The 25,086-nt window shown below is 41.1% G+C and overlaps 1 protein-coding gene across 2 annotated transcripts in view; it reads left to right on the plus strand.

The window, feature by feature from the left end:
- SORCS3 (sortilin related VPS10 domain containing receptor 3) overlaps window positions 1-25,086 on the plus strand; it is a 603,811-nt gene that overhangs the window by 572,306 nt on the left and 6,419 nt on the right. For both annotated transcript variants that reach the window (XM_046028096.1, XM_046028098.1), the window contains 6 exons: window positions 2,968-3,101; window positions 12,141-12,264; window positions 13,620-13,732; window positions 20,559-20,690; window positions 22,386-22,485; window positions 23,464-23,569. In XM_046028096.1, coding sequence (XP_045884052.1) covers window positions 2,968-3,101; window positions 12,141-12,264; window positions 13,620-13,732; window positions 20,559-20,690; window positions 22,386-22,485; window positions 23,464-23,569 — 709 coding nt within the window. The remainder of the gene's footprint in view (window positions 1-2,967; window positions 3,102-12,140; window positions 12,265-13,619; window positions 13,733-20,558; window positions 20,691-22,385; window positions 22,486-23,463; window positions 23,570-25,086) is intronic.

Below are 25,086 nucleotides of genomic sequence, written 5' to 3' on the forward strand. Positions count from 1 at the left end.
TGGCCCGTTACAGTAATTCCTAAATTCGACCCACGAACTTTCTGTCTGACACCACAGCTGCATTTAAAATGAAGACAAAGAGAGAAAATTTACTCTCCTCTCTCCCAACCACCTTCCCCAGCCATATTCCTAACTCCACCAATAGTGAACCTGCCTGAAGGGTGTAAAGCCCAGTGTATCTTAGTGGCAAAAAATACAACAGCTCGGAACCGATTTATACTGTGGGTTATGTGCTTGAAGGAGGAAATGTTCCTTGAAACTTTTATCATGCTCATAATTCCCTCCACATCAATCATGGCTGCATTTACCGGACAGTTATTATAGTGGAAACCGCTCTTGGCTTCACCTTGAGCCATTAGCTAACAAAAGTAGTTGTTAGCCACCCATAATAACCAATCTCACACAGATTATTAGATTTTTATCAAAAAGAGCACTATTTGACAGGGTTTTAGACATTTTCTATGGTCTCTCTTGAATCCTTTCAGCTTTCTTCTCCCTGGTCTATGGTGTGTTCGTCCCTAGGTTGAAGCCTGGAGCTTCTGTCTCAGGTTCTTTGTCCTAAAAAGCTGTTACATGTTGTTGTTCCTTGAGATTCTATTTAGCCAAACATGCTTGTCTTAAAGCTGGAATACATGTGATTATGTTTGATGGCATGCCAATTCATAGAAGCCATATCCTTTCGTTTGGCACGAGTCTAGGCAGAAGGAGATCTCGTTTTATCTTTTTGGGCATAGGTCCCTGACAATATGTGGCTGGACCAAGGCCCCTGAGTGACAGAAAGCTGAGAAGAATTTCCAGGGCCACAAGCCGTTAGCAGTATCTTCACTTAACTGAGGAAAGGCCCAGGGTTCTGAAGAGCTGGCAGGAGAATGAGCTTCATGCATTTTGAGGAGAGAAATAACAGGAATTTTGACTTTAAGGGTAAAGCGCCCTTTTCCCAGCAGGGGAGGAATGAGCTCTGCATCTGGGCACCGAGAAAGACTCTGAGGTGTTATTGTAAGACACAAAGTTCTCACCTTCCTGCCAGGACATGGCTGGTCAGGGACTCCTTCCTACCATCTCATTTTCTTCCCCACGGATCAGCAAAACACGAACAACAAAGAAAGATAAATCACATAAAGTCCTACCAATGAGTAAATAAAGTCACAAAAGGAGCCAATGTTTACTCATACCTTGTGTTTCATTTTTTTTATTGTTTTCACGAACAATCAAATCATAGAGAAATAATTGAGCAGACTTTCTTATTGAAAATAACTAACCCTTCAGCCACATGTGTTTCTGAAGCAACAAGGTTAAAATGATTTGCTAAAAGAAATTATTTGCTGGGAGAAACCTTCAGGGTCATCTGTCTGTGGTCAGAGAGACGTAGGCACAGATTATTCTCAGGTGGTAAACACACAGATTGTCGAACACTTGCTGATTGTTCTGAAAAATGCAGTGTGGACAGGGCCAAGCCGACCAGGCTGCTCCCTTCACTTAATCATCAGTCTTTGTCCCAACATCTTCTCCCCCAACATATATTTACCTACAACACAGTGAGACTCAGACGAACTTCCACTGTCTTTGAGGGACTTCCACCCAATGATACACGGAGACAGTGATGGTGGCGATGGTGACAGTAGAAATAGTGACAACCCAAATCTAATGCTATGGTACTTTAACATCCGCACGTCCTAGTCATATGTTTTTATTCCTATAAGGAAGGCAGGGGATGCGGTAATGGGCTGTGTAGTATCACGGCTCTGGAAGATAGAGGAAAAGATCATACAGCTAAATTTAAACCAGACCAGAAATGAGAAGAAGCCATCTGTTGTCTTCCCTTGAAACTGAGCTGTCCCCAGAGTGACCCATGATGTAAAGAGTGAAGGCCGAGTGGTCAGGAAAATGTCCTACCTGTGAGAAGAACTCGGGGCCCCCAGACAAAGGAGATGTGTGGACTGCGGTCTTGACCTTCAGCCATGTTCGCACGTCCCGCTACCATAATGGAAACTGGGAAACTGTGCACTCGCAGCGTGTGAACAGCAAATTAGAATACTTCAAATCGATTTGGTTAAGTAGGAGGGATAGAAGAAAAGTTAAGAAGGAAGAAGGAAGGAAGGAAAAGAGAGAGAAAAGAAAGGAGGGGAGAAAGGAAAAGGGGAAAACCCCCCAAAGTTGAAAAATGACATCTCATCTCCATCCCAGAGTGTGATACTGACACGTTAATGTTTCACATCAGCATTTTCTTTCCTCTTCTCATTTTATTTTGGAAATGAGTGAAATGACAGTCCTCATTTATTATGGGTAGGGTATGTTCATGTATGTTCTCTCCCTCCTTGTATCAGTTTTCTGAGGGAAAAGAGGAGAAATTTGGTCACCTTTTTGCAAGCAGCTTTTTTGTTCTTTGGGAACATGGCCTTTGTTTCTCCTTTGATTTAGGGAGATACACATTTTCCTTTTTGTAAAACAGCCTTGCCAGCTTCTGAATGACACCCACTGAGTATTGCAGATGACAGGCACAATGGCGGATTGTTGAAGAGGATGGAACCAATTAACAATCAAGGATAATGGAAGAGCCCTCCACACGATGCACTGACCCCACATCACAATACAGGCTAATTGTCAGAAATGAAAGAGACTGCTGTTTATCTTCCTATTTATTGGCTAAGTGTCTAGTCAACTAGCTTTGTCCTTGGATTGGAGGTTTATAAGCATTCATGGTTGGGCACATCAGATGTAAATGAATTTCAGATGTCACTCAAAAAGTCTGAAGCCTGATTTGAGTTCCCTATTATACAAGGTGATTTGTTTCAAGCACACACACACACACACACACACACACACACACACTTCAGCATTTGTGAGTTTGTGATCCTTATTTTATTATAGTTGATGGTAATAAGGGTTAAGATTAAGAATCTGGGGGTGTGATGAACTTTGTTTATTCCAGGAAGAGAAACATTGACGTTGTTTCCCATGTTCCCCCAGGTCCCGTGGAGCATGTTCATCTCCGAGTGCCATTTGTCGCCATAAGAAATAAGGAGGTCAACATCAGTGCAGTTGTGTGGCCCAGTCAACTGGGGACTCTTACCTATTTTTGGTGGTTCGGCAATAGCACGAAGGTTTGGCCCTTTCTGATCTATGTCTGAGTAGATCTGTACTGATTTCTCCTGGGCCCCAGCTGTCACGTTGATGTTGGGGGCACCAGGGATGGGAATAATAGGGCACACTTAGTGAAGCCGTGAATCCACACAATTGAATACCACATTCATCTCTATACCAGGTTCATTATTATAATAGGGAAAGATCAAACAGTCCTAAGGAAGAAAGAGTACCTTGAGAAGCTCCACAAACTTGCTTCTGTAATCAATATTTTTAAAACTTCATTCAGCTTATATATATATTTTTAATCCTGGGCTTTCTACCCACAAGATGTATAATGTCAAGGGAGTCACTTAGCCATCTCTGGACCCAGTGACTCCATCTGGAAATGTGAATTCTCTCTCTAAATGCAAGGCTATGAAAATCAAAGGGGGTAATTCATATAAAGAACCCTTCTCCACGACCTACTAGGTGATCTACAAGGCCAAGGTTCATTTTAGGAATGGCAGGGGATGCTGACAAGTCTCTAAGAAGGGAACTCAGAGGGCCAGACTCAACTTGTCACATCCTCCCTACTCCCAGCTACTGGTAATGGTGACACTTGTGTTAACGATGCCCAAGCTTATATAAAAGGATTTGGGAGCAGTTAGGCTGAGGGTCCCTAAATGTAATGGCTTAATGTTTCCCTCTATTCCTGGTTTTGTCTTTATATTTTCCTTGGCCATTCTTGATGTGATTGTCATTGTTCATCTTAGACTTTTTATCTTTAAAAAATATTTTTTTTATTTATTTATTTGAGAGCACATGTGGGAGGAGGAACAGAGGGAGGGGGACAAGCAGACTTGGTGCTGAATGTGAAGCCTGACATAGGGCTTGATCTCATGACACTGAGATCATGACCTGAGCTGAAATCAGAAGTCAGATGATTAACCAGCTGAGCCATCCAGAAACCCCATGATCTTTCATTTTTGAAAAATAATTTAAGAAAGATATCATATCAGACTTGGAAATACTGGACATCTCAAGAAAGGAGAAATAAATATGCAGTTCTGGTATAGTAATTCCTTTGAAAAAGGAATGAACAATGATGGTTTTGTTTGTTTCGAGATGACTGAAGACTGAAAAGAACTTCAGGCCCTGCATGATAGGAGTGGGAGAAGGTTCATCCCTGCTCTTTCTTAGGGAGGCAATTATATGGTGGTGTAAACATGGACCTTGGAATCACAGAAACACTGCTGGCTTATGTGAGCTTGAGGAAGTCATTTGGCCTAAAATTTAATTTGCTCAACACAAACTGGAATGAATAATGCCTTTATCATCTTGACTGTTGTGAAAGCTAAGTGAGATACTGTATAACTCCCTGACACACACTAGGTACTCACTAAATGGATGCTTTTAATTTTGTTATAAAACCTGGGAGTTAGGATGGGTTGAAAAAAGAACCACACTTATGGGCACAAGGAACCATTTTTCTATTTGCACTGTTCATGCTGTACACTTTCAAGTCTGTTTCTTAGTATAGGTTACAAAGCTTTTGCATATCTGGACTTACTGTTCACCAGGACAAGAGATACAGAGGTTGGTTATTAAGATCCCCATTTGGTACGTTAGAGAAGTAAAGCTCCCTGTGTGAGATGAGCATCCCAAGTTCAAACATCTGGTTAATTGTAGAGCCAGGTCTCCTAACTCCCTGCTACCATGCTCCACCCCCCAGTCCCAGGATGCTTTAGCTGCATCAGTCTGTCTGTTCTGGAGGTTACAGACCCTAAAATCCTAGTTCAATCACTGAAAGGCATACATGGGGAAGGAAAAAGAGAAAATCATTTGGGAAGAGAAATTAGAACTAGAGAATTTTAAGTTAATTTCTCTGCTGAGAACTTCGGCTGTCCAACCAGGGAATTCTTTTCTGTTACTGTTCATTTACCTGGTGATCTTTACTGAGGCTGCTGTGCACAAGGAGGGTAGTTCTTGGCCATTGTCAACACAGTGATTTACTCAGAAACCCCAAGGAGCTAGAGACACAGCATTTCTCTACTGTGCCATTTTTTCCTTTTCATTTTTTTTCTCTTTGAGCATTCTAAGATCTGAATTTTAAGACCCATACTAGATTAGTATCTTTGATAAATAAACACAGAAGTGGTTAAAGGGACTGCAGAGTCAAGTTTCTGCTTCTCTAATGATTATCTGTGTTCATTTGAACAAATCACCAGATCTAAATCTCAGTCTTCTTCTTGTTGTTGTTGTTTTCTGTAGAGCAAGGATACTAATGTTGCATCCATTAAAAATCACTGAGTTATTATTTCAAATATCTCTCTAGCTTATCTATATTATGCCATATTAAAACAGAAAAATTTAAATTACAGAATGGCATTATAGTTTGTTTTTTGGTTTGGTTTGTTCTGGTTTGGTGTGGTGATGACCTGATGTGTTCCTTCAGTAGGAATTTCCATCTCTAAGCTTGAGCATGAAGTGTTGCTCAAATACCCAGCATAGAGTAGTTTTGGAATGGGATGAATCTGGGTCGAGGACCAGATTCAGATTCCTTTTTGCATATGCCTTTAATCAAGTCACATAATTTCTCTGAACCTCGGTTTTGGTCCTTATAATGCCAGAATAACAATACCAGTAACTATTAGTAACTAACAGTAAGCAAATGGTAATGAGGAATAGTAAATATTAGTAACTTAGATGAGCTTAGAATCTAAGCACTTGAAAATATTAGTCACTGTTGGGTTCATCATTTGCATCAATTGCATCTGCATCTCAGTGGTGTGTCTGACTTGGTTCCATAGATTTCTTTCCTACCTTTGAGAATGGTCATTTGGTTCAGTTGAAGGAGGTATATTTTCAGTGCTCTTGGCCAGCACCATACCAGATATACACTGAGGTGATTTCATTGCCCCATAACTGGTCCAATGAGCACCATATTTGGCTGGCAAATTAATGAGTATCTTTGAGTGTTCTGGTGAGCTCTCTGATTTTGGAGCTATTTTAGTTCCCTTTGACTATCAAACTGATCTGTAAAAGGAGCTAATTTGGATCATTTATTTCTACTTCTGCTTTGTAGAAAGCTCTTTGTACACATTATTTAATTTAATCATTAGGACATTACTGATGGAGAAATTATCCCATTTTTCAGAGAAAACACTTAGGCTAATAACCTTAAAAAGTAATGTTTTATGAGTGTGTGTGTGTCTTGTGACTAAGAGAATTGAACAGGCCCACCCAGATGGTTGAATTAAATCAAGTTCTCAAAAAGAATTAATTCACCCAAATTGTTATATCTAGCCCTTTACTTGGTGCTCTCCAGACTAGAGAAGCTCATACAATATTGTGCCTACCTTCTAGGAGGTTATAGTCCAAATGAGAAGGCATGGTGGACACAAATGCAAGGATGATGAGCAAGTGTGACGTATAAGTAAATAGAAGAAAGTGAACATTCCTAAAACTCAAACTTACATACCATAAACAAACATAAAACTTACATACCAACAAACTGATAGGAGAGATGTGAATTTGCATCAGTAGCTCTGTGAGTCTTTTTCAAGAGCCCATATTTTGCGCTAGATGTTGTGAGAAATACAAATCAGGGTAAATTCCATTTGTTTCCTTTAAGAAATAATCTGTTTGAGAATCTGAAGTTGTATGATGTTAGGAATGTAATGTTACTGGCCCAGTCAAGCACCCTAGATGGTGATGGATGCACACCTTGCTGATCATGGAGTGAGTCATGGATGAAGTTGGTCTTAACCTGGTGTTGAAAAAACACTCGAATTGAGACAGAGGAGAGGAAAGAGATTTGTATGGAAAGGTAAGACTTGGTTGTGTTCTGTGTAGACAGATACAAACAAAACTGAGGATTCATTTGGGCATAGATTTAGAGAAAGAACTGGAAGGTAGGGGGGACACATAACAGGTGGCTTTGAATGGCATAAATGATGATTTTTGTTTGAAGTTCATATTTATGATGGGGTGACAGAAGATAGAACCAGATTCATTGACAGTGATGCTTTAGCCTTTTGACGAGCTTTTGGATATGTCTGAGTATGTGTGTGTGTGTGTGTGTGTGTGTGTGTGTAGGTTTGAGGGGATTTTTTTCCCTATTAATTTTCACATTAATCCCATAGCCATAACACACCTATGGATCCTCTTTTGCTTTACTTCATTCTGGTCTTTGTATATATTTCAGGTTGTTTTACATCGTTCTAATCATAGTATATCTGCCACTATGTATCCTGCCTTTTCGACTTCATCTGGTAAATGCTTTTTTACATGTAACTGTATAATCTGCTGAAGGCTTTAGGTAAGGCAAGGCTAATGATTGCATAGTCTGTCCAATTTGGGAATGGCAGCTTTTATCAAGGTATACATTTAAATTGTGGAGGTTTTATAATGTTCAATATTAACTTGACTTACAGCATCTGGGAAACTGGTGTAGGCTGCTTCCAAAGATTTCCCTGAAGCTCCTTGTTCAATTAGTCAAGTGGAAATCTCATAACTAAATAGTCACCCTGAGCTTTGTCGATATCTCTCTGGGTTCAGTGGATAATATGTGACCTGTCACAGTAAGGGAGTTTGTGGGCAAGGATGTAACCCACAACCTAGGCAGGGAATGAGGTATATCATTCCAAGGGGTCTTACTGTGGGCTGGCCCCGCAGCTTGGACAAAGCACAGAGACAGAGAAGTCAATCAGCTGCCTATTGGACTTGTCGAGCTCTGAAAGGCCAATTTGCTTGGATTAACAGAGGTCTGGCTTAATAAATGTGTCTGCTTGCCTAATAGATTTAGTAAATGAACCTTACAATACTTGATTTAATTTAGCACTACACCCTAGATATTGGTGGCGAACAAAGAATTCAGGAATCCTGTTGAGTGTTCTGGCTTTGCAAGGAAGGTGAAATCAGCCATGGTAGCGTATCAATTGATGAAAAACAAAGGTAATTTGGAAAACAAAATTAGCTCCTATCTCTTCCCTAGCATGGAAGCCTGTGGCCTGCCACCTGAGAACCATGTGTTCCCATTCAACACTATTTGGTGTAACTCAGAGCCCTAATTGTCTGACCAGATGACACACTCCCTCCCACCATAGATAGCATCCCCTTTGTCTTACCACCCTGCACCCTTGTTTGGCTCCTGGATCTCCTAGGGAAGCAGCCCAAGGGAGAGAAGAACAAATCTTCAGGGACAAGAAGAATTCCACTCCTCTCAAAAGAGATGCCTTTAAGAGTGCCTGGGTGGCTCTCATTTAGTTAAGTGTCTGACTCTCAATTTCAGCTCAGGTCCGGATCTCAGAGTTGTGAGATCAAGCCCCATACTGGGCTCTATGCTCAGTGGGGTGTCTGTTTATGATTCTCTCTTTATCTCTTGCTCTGCCCCTCCCCACCCCGCTCTCTCTCTTTCTTTCAAGTAAATAAATTAATTAAAAAAAAAAGTGGTGCCTTTGCCTAGAAGAGTACCAACTACCCAAGTCTAAGGCTACAAAAGTGCGTAAAGAAGGGGAGGCACATGGACCATTGAGAGCCGAAGAAGATGTCATGGAATTTGTGAAGGTTTCATGAAAAGATAACTGTTAAGGGAGAAAAACGCCTTGTGATGAGAGGTGTGACGATGACAGCAGGGATGTTAGGAAACCAAAATGGAATATAGTCATGGTCAGAGTCATTCATGGAATCAGGAAAAATGAAATCACATTGATTATTTCTTTCATGTTTCTGTCCCAACATTTTATTATGGAAAACTTCAAACATAGACTAAAGTTGAAATAATTTTACAATGAACATCTATATACCACCTGTAGTCTGCCATTAACCTTTATTATTTTTGTTTTATCACATGTCTTGTTATCTGTCCTTCTGTCTATCCATCAGTTAATCTTAATTTTTTCACTCATTTCAAATTTTAGACACCAGTATACTTGGCGCTAAATGCTTTAGCTTGCAAATCATTAACTAGGGTTCAGTATTTCCTTACACTTTTTTCCCCATGGTGGTATCAGTGATGAAATGCATACATCTAAAGTGTGCACTTTTTGAGTTTTGACAAAGGCATTCACGTGTAACCCAAACTCTTGTCAAAATATCTATACCAAAATAAATACTATCACTCCAGAAAGTTCTCTCATTGCCTTTCTCAGCCAATACTCACCCCCAATCCCCAAAATCAACCACTCCTTTTTTTTCCTATCTTAGATTAGATTTGCCTGTTCTAGAACTTCATATATAAAATCATACCATATGAATTCTTTCATGTAAGCCTTCTTTCAGTTCTTATAGTTTGGGGATTTATCCATATATATACTGTTGTGTATATCATTTTTTTTTAAACTTTTATGTTCATTGTATGGATATACTATGGCTTGTTTATTCTTTTTCCTGTTAATGAATTCCTGGGCTATTTCCAGTTTGGGCTGTTATGAATAAGCTTCCATGAACATTTGTGTTTGTTTGTGGACATATATTTTCTTTTCTCTCGACTAAATTCTCAAGACTGCAATTGCTAAGTCATAAAATATAAGATGATACTTTTTTTGGGAAAAATTATTGCAATTTCTTGTAAAACTAAACTTCTCCCTAAGTTTATATTCCACCAAAAAACATATGAGAGCTCCAGTTGCTCTGCATCCTTAGTCATATTTTATATTATCATTTTTTAAAGAAAGTTTAGCTATTCAGTTGGGTATATAGTGACATCTCATTTTTATTCCAAAGAATATGACTAGGTAGTGAAGCAAACGAAGGTCTCCTAACAGCTAAGATTGAATGGGTTGACTAGTGGAGACTATAAAGGTTTTGCCATAAGACATTCATCAATCCTATATATTCTGATTGCTGAATAAAGTGCTCAAAGATTTTCCAACCCAGACCTTTCATTTAACGGATAAAGAACTGAGGCTCAAAATGGGAACTAACTTTGCCAAAGGTAATTTATTACAATAGCAACTAAATAAAGCCAGAATTTCAAGTCTTTGTTCTTATTACACTAGAAATGGCAACTCTGTGTTACACATTATTTCATTGCCATGGCCAACATTGGTATGCTGAACCCAAACTGACTTTAGCTTCCTTCTCAACCCAGGACATTAAACAGCCACTATCAGCCCATGGAAGTTGATATACATCATAGAACCTATTCGCAACTCATTCATTATTTAATTTAGAAGGCCAGACCCTTGTTTGTACTGTCACTGAGCCTTAAGAATACTTGAACTCTGGGGTCTGCCCTTAGTTAAATGAAAGAATGTTTCTCTTTCTTTTTTTTTTCAAAACTTTATTTAAAATTCCTGTTAGTTAACATGTAGTATAATAATGATTTTAGGAGTACAACTTACTGATTCATCCCTTACATATAACACCCAGTGCTCAACACAAATGCCTCCCTTTCTATACTCACGTCTTTCTTTCATATAGCAAACAGAGAAGAAGGCATGTCACATGCTTATGGCAATGTCTCTCCTCTTGCCCCACTCCAGCTGTCAGCCTGGTCAAAAAAAAGGGAACTACAGAATTTTATTTTTAAATTCCAGTTAGTTAACATACAATGTAATATTAGTGTAGGTGTACAGTACAGTGATTCAACACTTGTATCCATCATCCATTGCTCATCACAACAAGTGCCTTCCTTCATCCCCATCACCTGTTTCACCCAACCCTCCCGCCACCCCCCCCCCCAACGTACTCCCTTCTGGTAACCATCAGTTTCTTCTCTGTAGTTAAGAGTCTGTCTTTGTTTGCCTCTCTCTCTATTTTCTCCTCTTTGTTCATTGGCTTTGTTTCTTAAATTCCACATATGAATGAGATCATACATATTTGTCTTTCTCTGACTGACTTATTTCTCTTGGCATAATACTTGTGGTGCAACAGTAGCCTGTCTGACTCCAGAATTTTAAAGAAGAAGAAATCAAATTATGTTTTAGAGGCCCAGTTGGAAATTCTGAGCTAGAAAGCAATTCTCGTCTTGCAGCAGAGACGCTGTCTGAGAGCCACATCTGCGAGCCTCTGCAGGGTTCTGACACACATATCTAGACCATGTTCAGTCTTGAGAGCCTGAGTGTGCTGTATAAGTGCTGGCCCACATGCACCCCCTTTAGGAACTGCTCTCTGCCTCCCAACTGGCTGCCTTCTTGGTCTCTGTCCCATGGCTGTCCTGACAAACAAAGAGGAGAGAGAGTCTGCTCATCTGTGCTTGTGACATCTCTTTGAGAGCTGCCTCAGAGCAGCTTCCTACTGCTGGGTCGTACCTTGCAAAACAACAGGAACTTGGAAGGATGCAGGCCTTAAGATGACCACTGAATAATGACTCTTCAACCTCAGGATCTGCATTCTTCTCTCCCAGAAGCACCTGCTTTCATCAAGGTCCTAATTCTCAGGAAAGTAATAGATCCTGTTTCTGTCTATCCTTGGAAACCTGTATATGCTGTGATCAGGGAAATAAAGCAGAAAAAAGGAACTCAAATGGTCACAGATATATATGTTTATTATTTTCCAACCTGTTTAAAATGTTAGAAATGCTTTGCAGTGGAAAACACAGATATAATAAAGCAAAATGTCAGTGATTGGACCATGCATCCAACTACTACATGAAAGTAATATGCCAACGATGGGTGATAACAGAAGTGAATAAAATCTGACCACCTCTCTGAAAGGTCTCACACTCCAGTGGAATACAGGAGGAAATGCAAGTGACACAGAATATTGGAGGAGAAGAGAAATAAATGATCTATTCCCAGAACCAGCTGAAATAGGTTAAAAATGTTGCTTCTACTTTGTCCCAGGAGAAGGAAGAGGGTGACATGCAAAATCCAGAGTGTCCAATCTTATCTTCATCTTTCAGGTTTACACTTTACAGTGTATTTTAAGGATATTACTATTCTTCCTGGATACTGACTATAATCACAGTTTTTGGAAGCTACAAAAAGTCATTTTCTTTTTTCTTGTTTCAAGTTAGGATCCCTTGGGGACACACAAATAACATGCAGATTTGTGACAGTCTGAGATTTGTAAGAAAGGAAGAAAATTTGATATCCCACAGAGGATTAAATGGGTATCTTTCCTTCTTTTAGCCTCTCATCACCTTGGACAGCAGCATTTCCTTCACATTCCTGGCCGAAGGCACCAACACCATCACTGTCCAGGTAGCTGCTGGGAATGCCCTTATCCAGGACACAAAAGACATTGCTGTGCATGGTAAGCCCTGAAAATTGTTCTGTGTTGCCCCCTCCTGCCCAATCAATACCATCTGCCTACCCTTATGGCACCCCCTGACTGCTTTGAAAATTCCCCACACCAGGGGGAAATTATGTAGGTCAACAAGAGATTTCTAAACATATCTTCTACCTTGTTCCTGAATAGACACTGAGGCTGCAAGAGAAACTGGCATAGATGGGCATAGACAAGCATCTATTATTCCCTAAGATGATCCTGATGGTGGGGCTCTCATTAGACAAGCACATATCGTAAGTTGAAGGATGCTAAGCTAGAAAGACTGTCATAGAGGCAGCTGGATCTGATGTCCTGCTGAGGTATCTACAACATGTCTGCAGCCCCAACTCTTTGTAACCATGGGGACCAGTGATTTCAGAAGAGGAGTCATGGTTCCCTGTCCTTTGCAGAACTCATAACTAAGTTACTGAGATGAAGTCCATATAACCAATTGTTGAAAAACTCCAAATCCTTGGCTGCAAAGGCTCAAGAATAAAGCTAGAATGAGAAGGCAGAACTAGAAAGAAGAGTGGATAAAAAGGATAACATCCTGTTCTCAATCCTGGAAAACCATTCCTAATTATTAAATCTATTTTAAATCAAGTTTTGCTTCCAACACCATCTCACACAACCTCCCCCAAGCCCCTAAAGCTTGCCACTATACCTGGGGCTTTCTAAAAAGTCCTTTTACTCAGAACATACTTCTTCAGCCTCAGTTCAGGTGAGCACCTTTTCCTACATCTCTCTCTCATCAGGCACCTGGAGGACTTTTTTAAGCAAGCATTTTTACTGAAGTGTAAATTTAATGCAAAAGAGTACACACATAACAAGTGTTTAGTTTCATGACTTACCACAAATTAAACAGACCAGTGGACCCACCATCTGGGTCAAGAAACTGAACATTACCCACATTTACACACAGGATTTTGATCTAGTCCCCTGAGATGGTTTCTAGGAGGAAGATCAGAGGAACTAAGGGGAAGACACGTGGCAAGGTGGGATTCCAACCAAACCCAGCTTGTTAATGCTTTATCATCGGCTCTGCACAATACCGCCAACAATCGTAAATACTTTCTTCTTCTGGGGTTCATACTTACCTTTCATTTCAAATAATTTTCTTTTACCAGAAGAGGGGCTTAAGATGCTAGGAATCCTACATGCTGGGAGCATAAATCCCCTTCCAGTTACCAAGTCCCACCTTCTTTCAGAAGCCAGTAAGAAGGAATTGTAGCTGAGGTCACATGGAAGTGTGGACCCTTTCCCTAAAGCACAGTGATTACAGCATTTGCTGTTCTGCCATCCCTCTCTCAGCCCCACTCACACACCCTCTGTCCTTGCAGAATATTTCCAGTCCCAACTATTGTCATTCTCTCCAAACTTGGATTACCACAACCCTGACATTCCTGAGTGGAGGCAAGATATTGGCAATGTCATCAAGAGAGCTCTGGTTAAAGTAAGTTGGCTTTATCTTTGCTTACATGTTAGTGTGTAAAGGAAAGAACCAAATGATCTGGTCCAGACTAAATTTTCATGGGTTAAAACCACCATTCTACAGTTACGTAAGGATTTTCTCTCTGTTAACAGAGACAGGAATGAGGAGGGCAAGGGAAGATGGAGGGAAGGGGGTGTGGGGGAGAGACAGAGAGATAGACAGGAGGAGGGGAATTGGCCCTGTCTTTATACCGAATTTTCCTAAGACAAGAGGAGGACCCCTTTAAAGAACTAATGGAGGGAGCACTCATTGAGTCTACACAGATCTCATTCACTAGGCTTGTTCTTTGCCCACCAAGGGGGTTTCTTAACCAGGTATTCAGACTCACAAGTGTATTGGCTTGTTGTGAGTGTATAGCCATTGGCTATACATGACAATCGAAAGGCTGTAGGCCAGAAAACAGAATATGCCATCAGGGTAGTAGAGTTCTAGAGTTAACTCAAGGTCAGATTGGCCTTAGAGTGCTTTGGAAGGGTTTTGTTAATGCATTGCTCAAAACAAAGTGCTAGAACATGATGACAAATGCAACATGGGTTTTCAGACGTAGAGCTAAGTCTAACATGTGACTAGTTCTATGAAGGAGGCATGGCCAGCATTTCAAAAGAGCCTGGTGAAAAGTATAATTCACTCTATCCAGGGAAAAGCAGGCTTAGCATGTTATTGTGATTTGTTAAATACTTGTGAGCTGTTAGGATGGTCTTTGCAGGGAATACTTGAGCTCGGTTTTATTTATTTATTTATTTATTTAATACGTTATATTAGTTACCATACAGTACCTCATTAGTCTTTGATGCAGTGTTCCATGATTCATTGTTTGCGAATAACACCCAGTGCTCATGCAATATGTGCCCTCCTTAATACGCATCACCCGGCTCACCCTTCCCCACTCCACCCTCCCCTCTAAAACCCCAGTTTGTTTCTGGGAGTCCACAGTCTCTCATGGTTTGTCTCCCCCTCTGATTTCTTCCTCTTCATTTTTCCCTTCTTTCTCCTAATGTCCTCCATGCTATTCCTTATGTTCCCCCAAAAGTGAAACCGTATGATAATCAGTGTTCTCTGCTTGAGTTATTTCACTTAGCATAATCTCGAGTCCCATCCATGTTGATGCAAAAGGTGGGTCCTCATCCTTTCTGATGGCTGCATAATATTCCATTGTGTATATGGACCACATCTTCTTTATCCATTTGTCTGTTGAAGGACATCTTGACTACTTCCACAGTTTGGCTATTGTGGACATTTCTGCTATGAACATTGGGGTGCAAGTTTTCTTTTCACTATGTATATATCTTTGGGGTAAATACTCAGTAGTGCAATTTCTGGGTCATAGGGTAGCTCTATTTTTAATTTTTTGAGGAACCTCCACACTGTTTTCCAAAGTGGCTCTACCAACTTGCATTCCCAAAAACAGTGTAAGAGGATTCCCCTTTCTCCCCAGCCTCTCCAACACTTGTTGTTTCTTGCCTTGTCAATTTTTGCCTTTCTAACTGGGTATAAGGGGGTATCTCAATGTGGTTTTGATTTGAATTTCCCTGATGGCTAACAATGATGAACATTTTTTCATGTTTCTGTTAGCCATTTGTATGTCTTCTTTGGAGAAGTGTCTGTTCACATCTTTTGCCCATTTTTTTTTAACTTGATTATTTGTTTTTTGGGTGTTGAGTTTGAGAAGTTCTTTATAGATCTTGAATTTTAGCCCTTTGTAGTGTCATTTGAAAATATCTTCTATCATTCTGTGGGTTGCCTCTTTGTTTTGTTGACTGTTCCCTTTGCTGTGCTTTTTATCTTGATGAAGTTCCAAAAGTTCATTTTCACTTTTGTTTCCCTTGCCTTTGGAGACATGTCTTGAAAGAAGTTGCTGTGGCTGATGTCAAAGAGGTTACTGCCTGTGTTCTCCTCTGGGATTTTGATGGATTCCTGTCTCACATTGAGGTCTCTCATCCATTTAGTTTATCTTTGTGTTTGGTGTAAGAGAACGGTCGAGTTTTATTCTTCTGTATATAACTCTCCAATTTTCCCAGAACCACTTACTGAAGAGACTATCATTTTTCCATTGAATACTTTTTCCTGCTTTGTCGAAGATTATTTGACCATAGAGTTGAGGATCCATATCTGGGCTCTCTTTTCTGTCCCATTGTTCTATATGTCTGTTTTTGTGCCAGTACTGTGTTGTCTTGGTGATCACAGCTTTGAAATATAGCTTGAAATCAGGCAACATGATGCCTCCAGCTTTGTTTTTCTTTTTCAACATTTCCTTGGTCATTTGAGGTCTTTTCTGATTCTGTACAAATTTTAGGATTGTTTGTTCCAGCACTTTGAAAAATGCCACTGGTATTTTGATCAGGATGACATTGAACATATAGATTGCTCTAGGCAGCAGAGACATTTTAACAATGTTTATTTTTCTGATCCATGAACATGGAATGTTTTTCTATCTTTTTGTGTCTTCTTCAGTTTCTTTCTTGAGTTTTCTGTAGTTTCTAAGGTATAGATCTTTTACCTCTTTGGTTAGGTTTATGCCAAGGTATCTTATGGTTTTTTGGTGCTATTATAAATTGAATCGACTCTCTAATTTCTTTTCCTACAGTTTCATTGTTAGTTTATAAGAAAACAACTGATTTCTGTGCATTAATTTTATATTCTGCCACATTACAGAATTGCTGTATGAGTTCTAGGAATTTGGAGGTGGAGTCTTTTGGGTTTTTCACATAAAGTATTGTGTCATCTGAGAAGAGAGGGAGAGTTTGTCATCTTCTTTGCCAGTTTGAATACATTTTATTTCTTTTTCTTATCTGATTGCTGTTGCTAGGATTTCTACCACATGTTGAACAAAAGTGGCAAGATTGGGCATTCTTGTCGTGTCCCTGATCTTAAGGGGAAGGCTCTCAGCTTTTCCCCATTGAGAATGATATTTGCTGTGGGTTTTTCATGGATGTTTTTCATGAAATTGAGGAATGTTCCCTCTATCCCTATACTTTGAAGAGTTTTAATCAAGAAAGGATGCTGTATTTTCTTACAAATTTTTTTCTGCATCAATTGAAAGAACCGTGTGGTTTTTCTCTCTTCTTTATTAATGTGTTCTATCACATTGATTGATTTGCAAATGTTGAACCAGCCTTGCATTCCCAGTATAAATCCCACCTGGTCATGCTGGATAATCCTTTAATATACTATTGGATCCTACTAGCTACGCTCTTCCTGAGAATTTTAGCATCCATATTCATCAGGGATATAGGTCTGAAATTCTCCTTTTTGAAAGGGTCTTTTCCTATTTGGAATCAAGGTAATGCTGGCCTCATAGAAAGAGTCTGGAAATATTCCTTCTGTTTCTATTTTTTGAAATAGCTTCAGGAGAATAGGTATTATTTATTCTTTGAATTTTTGGTAGTATTCCTGAGAGAATCAGTCAGGTCCTGGCCTCCTTGTGATCCTTCTTTTCTATCAGTTTGTCTTCTAGAGCACTAATTTGTTTTTCTGCCTCATTTACCCTAGCTGTTAGAGTATCTAGATTAGATCGGATCTCACTGATAGCATTTTTAAGTTCTGCCAGATCAGCTCTCACTTCTGCCATTGGAGAATCTATGTTGCCATTAATGGTTTTTCCCAGCCTAGCTATTGTCTGCATAACTGTTACCCTGAAGTTTATTTGCGACATCTCGCGTCTATCCATATACATTAGTTCTGTGGCAGAGGTCATAGTCTCTGAGTTTTTCCTCTGTTGGGTGTTCCTCCTCTTAGTCATTCTGTTGCGGGGGGGGGGGGGGTTGAGGGAATGTACAGAGTCCAAACTATTGAGAGAGAAGTGAATAGGTGGGGGAGAAATTTCACAAAAGATGATCAGTTAAAACACTCTTGCAGTTCTCTAGACCAGAGGTAACAAAATCTTGATGAGGAAGGATTCAAAGATTACTTGAGAAATTGAACAGTAGAATTGGTAACTAATAGTATGTAGTAGGAATAAGAGGAAGAGAATCTTTCTGATTCCAGAGCAGGGAGGAGAGGGTCTTGTCCTTAGTTGGACCATGTCAGAGAAACATGCTTGAGGAGCAGTAATGGTGTGATTGATTAATTGATTGATTGACTGATTTGAGAGAGAGAGTGAGAGCAAGCGCATGGTGGGGGGAGGTGCAGAGGGAGAGGGACAAGCAGACTTCCCACTGAGCACGGAGCTTGACGTGGGGCTCCATCTCATGACCCTGAGATCATGACCTGAGCTGAAATACAGAGTTGGACATTTAACTGACTAAGCCACCCTGGTGTCCCAATGATGTGATTTTTTTATGTGAGTTTGGAACACATGAGGAACAGTTGGGTGAAAATAACCAGGGGAATTGAAAATATGGATCTGAAGGTCAAGTGGCTAACCCTGACTGAAGGCAGAGATGTGGGAGCTGCGAGTATGGAGGTGATTAGACCCCCCAGGCGGTGGGGGGCAGGGCACATGTGAATGCTGATGCTCCCTAAGGCAGAGGGGGATGAGCCGGGGAAGGACTTCAAGAGGGAGCCGACAAAAAAGAAAAAGAAGAAGGAAAAGAGAATGATTCAAGAGAGCATTCCTGTGGGGCATTGTCTGCTGGACAATCTTCATCTTAAATCTTTTTACAAAAAGATTATTCATAGAAAGGGATGGAAATGTAACTGCTCTTGCATCCCTGTGACTGTGAAACATCCAGAATTGTGTATATTTTGCATGATTGTGTTTATTAAAAACATACTAGCTTTTTAATAAATAACTTGGTAATTGTAATAATTATACTAATAAATAATAATCAGCCATGTCAGTCGATACCTGGACCTTAAATCTCACAAGGACCTGTCCCTTAAATATCCCTTCGGATGGGATTAAATGACTCTAGATATATAGCCCCAGAGTCTCCCTAAGGTTACTAACTGACTGACACTCCCCCCCCCCCCCCCCCGCCCCACCGAGGCCGCTGTTCCCTGGGACGAACGGTCAGTGCAGCAGTGGCACTCAGAGGCTTACCCTCTGCACTCCATTGGGTGATTACCTGTGCTTTGCCTTTTGGAATGGTCTCCAGAGATTTGCTTCCCCTGGCTGGTTAGGATGAGGGATGAGACCTTTTTGCCCCATAGACTTGAGCACAAAAACTTCCAGCTACTTGGGATCATGCCTTCTAGCAGGAAACCAAGGCATTTGGCAAAGCCAGTTCTAAGGGATCCTCTGTGTTTGGTGGACTTTTCAGGTCTGAATGTTACTTATTAGTTTTCTTCAAGTTGGTGCTTTGACTCTTATCACATCCCTGAGGATGAACTCCGATCTGTGAGCCTCGTCCCAAACAGGAAACAGAGCTGAGGCAATGGGAAACAACCCCTCCATTTCTATTCAATCCAGCAACTCTTTATTGGGTCTCTACTCTGTGCAAGCCTCCTCAGAACAGTGATCTATCCACAAAGACCCCCAGGAATATTTGAGTACACATTCATAAGAACCTTTCAGAGAAAAGATAGTATCAGCCAGATACATTTATGTCACAGTGAAGATGAACCTTGAAATATGGTAGACATGGTATCTGGAGTGCTTGGCGTGAGAGGCTAACTTAGAGGAAGTCACTGCAAGTGGCGATAGTCAGGGGAGACTTCTTGGAGGAGGCAGAGTTGTTTTTTTTTTTATTTTTTATTTTTTGCCAAATCAGAAACTACCCTATTTGTGTTGGCACAAGAAGAGATGTGTTCAGGAGACACTTAGGGAAGAATAACCATACTTGACAGCAGGCGGTGCGTGACTCAGCGTTTTGTTTGCTTTAGGAATTTACCTCCAGACAGAAGCTTCCTTTAAGTTTTTATCAAAAAGCAATACAATCCTTTTACTGAACACTCAGGCATAGGAAAAAACTCACTCATAATCTCAGCATCTTAACACAACTTTTAGTATTTTATTTTGCTTTTTTACTCTTACACATTTCTATTTTTATAGGGTTGTAACCAAAGAAATGTAAGGAAATAGATCAGAATGAAGCAATCATAAGTGTTTTTCCATGTTGGCTGACTGTACTAATTATCGTCATAATGGTAAAATAGCATTCTATTGGGTGATCATACCATTATTTACTTAAGTTTTTGCATATTTGAGTTTTCCCCATTTATTTGTTATTATAAATAATGTTTTTCTTCCTGTTTGTGGCTTTTTCTATATTTTAGATCATTTCCTTAGGGCAAACACTCCAAGTTACAGTTACTGAATGAAGGTCTGAATATTTTTATGGCCTTAAAGTAAGTCTTTTGAAAAGCAAACTGGCAATGTGCATTGATTTTTTGTGCTGCCAGCCACAAATGAGAGAGCTCTTAACTGAAGCCTCACCAATATCAGCGATTTTAACTTAATACAAAAATCCTGCTTTAGTAAGTGAAAATTGTGCTGCTTATCTTGTTCTTTTTTAAATTTGCATTTCCCCACGTTTGCTTGTAACCTCCTATTCCTTGCTCGCAGCCGGTATGTTCATATTTTTGCCAGAAGCTCTAGTCCTCTTCGTGCAGGAAAAAAAGAATAATATGGAGCTTTAGCCAGTGTTCCCAGGAAACAATATTTTAAAAACCGCTGTAGTATTTTAGTTTCAGTAAAAATGTGTGTAAAAGCCAGAGGAGGTAGTGAGACTAATCATGGCACCTCTAATGGGAAACAGAAGGGAAGCCTGGATATATCCTGGGCCCTGTGTCTCCTATGTCGGGTAAGGCAGCACACACGTGAGCCTTGTACCTGGGTGTATTCTGCTCCTTGTGTTGGACTCAGGGAGGCTGGCTTGTCCACAGCCTCACTCTGTGGTCTCTGCAGGTAACCGGGGTCCCAGAAGACCAGATCCTGGTGGCTGTGTTCCCTGGGCTCCCCACTTCAGCAGAGCTCTTTATCCTTCCCCCCAAGAACTTGACGGAGAGGAGGAAAGGCAATGAAGAGGACCTGGAACAAGTAAGTGAGAGAACACTTGGCTGGGGTACTACTTGCTTGTACCTCCCAGTCAAAGGGCATACAACCTCACCTCCAGCCACAAAGGGAAGGGAGCTTCCTCTCATTGGCCCAGCGGCCTGTCTGTCTTTCTGGCACCTGGGGCTGTGAGGAACAACAGGCTTGCCCAGAAGGTGCCCAGATGCACAAAGGCTAAAGCATTTGGCACACAAGAAGGGAAGGCATTCCAGCAGTTGGCATTCCTGCAACTTCCTCAGGTCTCCTGCCCAGTGACCTGCCCCTCCCCCCGGGGATGGAGGGGCGTGGACACTAGAGAGGGAGGGATTTGAGTGTCCCTGTCTATATCTGGGAAAATAGGCTTCTTGTCCTTAAAGATCGTGGTCAATCTAAGTTTCTGCTTCAGGAGAGAAAATGAGCTGCTTTTAAACATGTTTCTGTGGAGAGAGAAGAATTGCTTCATCGTGTTTTGATTAAGGAACCAGCATGTCCAAAGGGACTGTGGTTGACCATCCTCATCAAATGAGCATGTAGTTGCTGTGATGGGCATGGAGTCTCTGAAGTAAAGGAGCTGGTTTTCCTTCTCTCGCTCCCAGCTCCTACTGGGCTCTCATGGGCTGTGCTCTGCCTCACCTTTCCCTGCCTGCCTGTGACACTAAGTCAGAGAGGTAGAAGAAAGTGAGTCGGCACAAAGCACACATCTGCTCCCACATGAGGCAGTCGTGCACACATCTTCTGTGTCCCTTCGGTACTCACCTGGCTGTCACCTCATCCCTACGGCCGTCCACAGCCGTTCTCGGGCAGCAGAGATGCCGACACAGTCTGCTCCTCTGGAAAATGAAGCAGGTAGTCGTAGTGCAGGGCTGCATATCCAAGTTGGCCAGAAATAAATTCAGCTTCTCAATGCATGCATCACTTTTACAAGACCTCTTTATTCTGAAATAGCAAGTGGCATGTGCGAACTATATTTGGAAGCTACAATATCCATTCGTTTAGATAAATAGGTAATTACGGTGATGAATAGCAGCTGTGATGTTAAGGCGCGTCCAGCCAGATAAGAATTAGGGACCACAGCCCAAGTCGGCCTCGGCTTTCATGTGGGAATTACAGAGTGATTAAATTGGTGTTATGTGTTCTGAGACTTGCTGGGGAAAACTAAAGAGGAAAAATTATCCCATAAAAAGAAGGCAGCTTCCGCCTTGATGTCTGCCTCCCATTGTCTCCAAAAGAGCAAAAGCACAGGAGTGGGCTGAGGACCTACTTCCCCACTTTAATCCTGGCAGGGGCCGCCCTATCCTGTGTGTGTACTTCATTAGATTAAAGAACCAATGATGGGTTGATGTCCTTTCATTGAAAACCACAATAGGTTGTGCTACAGTGAGTTATAAAGGCGTGGATGAGAAAGAACTGATCCAGGGACTGAATGAGACATGGAGGTCTGTTATCAACTAAAATTCACCTCTCTCTGTCTCACTCCACTCTCCATAAGCAATAACATATCGCGAATAATATCAACTGCTTCCTTGGCCTCGCAGGGCTCCAAGAGCTATGAGAACCAGATGGATGAAAATGTCCCAATATCCTGTCTCCTGATTGAACTTGGTCACTGTTTGCCTCTTGACCCTGGTTTCTAGCTCCCTGAGGGAGGACTGTCTCATGGCATGTCTCCTGTGCACCTCTCTCTCTCTCTTTTTTTTCCAGATTGTAGAGATGTTGTTTAATGCTCTAAACCAAAACTTGGTGCAGTTTGAGCTGAAGCCAGGGGTTCAAGTCATAGTGTATGTCACGCAGCTGACACTAGGTGAGTGCCTGCTGGGATCTGGGGGGAAATGGGGATGTGATCTGTTAGCCTGGGGAGAAAGGGGAGGAGATCAGTATCAGACACTTCTCCACAAATGCCTGAAAATAGCTTTGTGGGCAGGGCTCTTGTGTGTAGTGATGGTTACGAAAGATTAATCACATCTTTCATGGGGCTTCCTGTTGTGGTAGCAAGAAGACTTCTCATTAGAAGTGGCATTGCTGTTGAATCCCTGGATGACCTTGGGGGGAAAATTTACAGGTTCCTTGGGCTTCAACTTAATTGTTTGTTGTTTGTTTTTATCTGCAAGTTGAGATTATAGTGGGTAATCCTCAGGGTCTCTTAATTTCTTCAATTCTCCGATTCCATGAATCTTGCTTGGGAGGCCACTGAGATAACTTTAAAACTCCTTTTGATTTACAACAGGTGAATCTAAATTGATACAGAGATCAGCTCTAGTGATTGATTTGTAAAAGGAATTTGAAAAGGTATGTCCCATTGGGTGTCCATTCCTGGGTCTCCAGGAGAGCCTATTTGCTAAATATCTATGATTAATCTCAGATTTTTCAGATTATGGAGGTTCTAAATGTGCCCACCCAGCAGTGTTTTAGCAGAACCGTGTAAAGGAAGAGAATGAAACATTGCATGACTATTGAGTCCAAAATTCCCAATGGGTAAGCCATAATTGTGTTGGCAGGCACTCAGGCCGTCTAAGAGAAAGAGCACTCGAGCCCCTCTTCTACTCCCCCCAGCTAGATCCACATTGCTCAGTTTTCACCAGAAACAGTAGGTTTATTCAGGCAGAGCAGAGGAGTTTACTATCTTCATTATTGAAACCAAGCTTCCTATGCCCAGAGAGCACACAGCACAGGGCAGTTGGAGACTGGATTTAAGGACGGGACATCAGCTGGCCTCCTTTCTCTGATGAGAACTCCCTCCATCTAATAGCTTCCAAGTGAGCCATCTGCTTTTTCCTCCTAGCTCCATTGGTGGATTCTAGTGCTGGCCACAGCAGCTCAGCCATGCTTATGCTCCTGTCAGTGGTATTTGTGGGCCTGGCTGTGTTCCTGATCTACAAGTTTAAAAGGTATGTGCTAATATCTCTCAGTTTTGATATTGGGGCTAGATACTTTGGAGTTGATTCTTCCTATAGCCACCATTCCTAAACTCATCCCACATATGTGAAATTAATTCTCTTTGAAGCTCTGTTTGGCATTGGGGGAAGGGAAAGGCAGGAATGCCTATTCTTTGATGGTTAAAGAATAAATGGGCTTAAGAGTCTGAACTCTATCCAATTTATAGGTGTATTGAGTCAAGAAAATAAAGGATAGCCTATTAAATCAATTTATTCTCTTCAAGAGAAATGCAAAGAATTTTCAGACTTTACCTAAATTTCTAAAATAAGGTCTTGGGTATTCAGGAGATCTTTTCTACAGCTTACCACCCATTCAGGGTGGTTAAATAGAGGAAATACAGCTGAAATCTAGTGCACACATGGACACACACATATGTGCGCACACGCGCACACACACACACACACACACACACATTTTCTTATCCTGTATTGCAACTGCCTGGTCTCTCGTGTAAATCCGCATGCTAAAAATATTCCACCTTTATCCCTTTCCCTCTTTTTCCTATTTCTAAAGGGCAATTCATCAGGAAAACCAAACCTCACATGTACTCAGAAATCATGTTTGAAGGCCACAGAAGGGGTGAAATAACAGGATACTTTTTAAAACATGGAACTGAAAGCAATAATTCTGGACCATTAAGTACAGAATAAGGTCATACTTCCTTCTAGAGGTGTCCTGGTTTAGAGTATGACCTTTGCAATGAGACAGACCCCCAATTTTAACTTAGCATTTTTAGCTTTGGGCAGTTGAATCTGCCTCCCTAAGCCTTCGTCTCTTTATATGTAAAATGGAGAAAACAATACCTAATAGGCTTGCCGTGCAGTTTAAATATGGTCACATCTGTCCCTGGTACATACTAAGTAATCAACAATGCAGAGCTATTATAGATAACAGAGAACATGAGTTCCCAAGGTGCCTTCTGTATCACAACACGGCACATGGTAGGTTCTTAAAAAATCTTATGAATGGCATGGAAATGTGCTTCATACAAAGACTGATTAAAGTGAAAATATCATTAACCATTCTGGAAGCAAAACTTGGTCCTGGGAGTCTTTCTAGACACTGAAGGTAATGCTTTTAGATTGTGAGAGGGATCCATGGTAAAGGTTGTGCTCCACTTTCTCCCCTAGGACTCATTAGCTGCCCTCTCGTGGACAGCTCAGGCTTCAGAACACTAGTTTTCCTCAATACACATCTCCGCATTATGTAACTAGCAGGAAGCCTTCAACACCCTCCGTATCAGGACACGGAGAGGGTTACCTTCCTACTCAGTTAATAGACCAGTATGTGAGTTCATATCCTCATGGATCAAGACCTGTGAGTCAAAGCCCATGTGGCCTTTGGAGATGGGAACAAACCCTCATATCACCAGCAGAGAACAAAGATTTCATATAGAAATGTTTTAGTCAAGGCAACGCTCATTTGTGGATGTACTTCAGTTCCATACAAAGCACACTTTAATTCAACC

The sequence above is a fragment of the Meles meles genome, chromosome 13, assembly GCF_922984935.1.
Source record: "Meles meles chromosome 13, mMelMel3.1 paternal haplotype, whole genome shotgun sequence".
NCBI classification, from domain to species: domain Eukaryota; kingdom Metazoa; phylum Chordata; class Mammalia; order Carnivora; family Mustelidae; genus Meles; species Meles meles.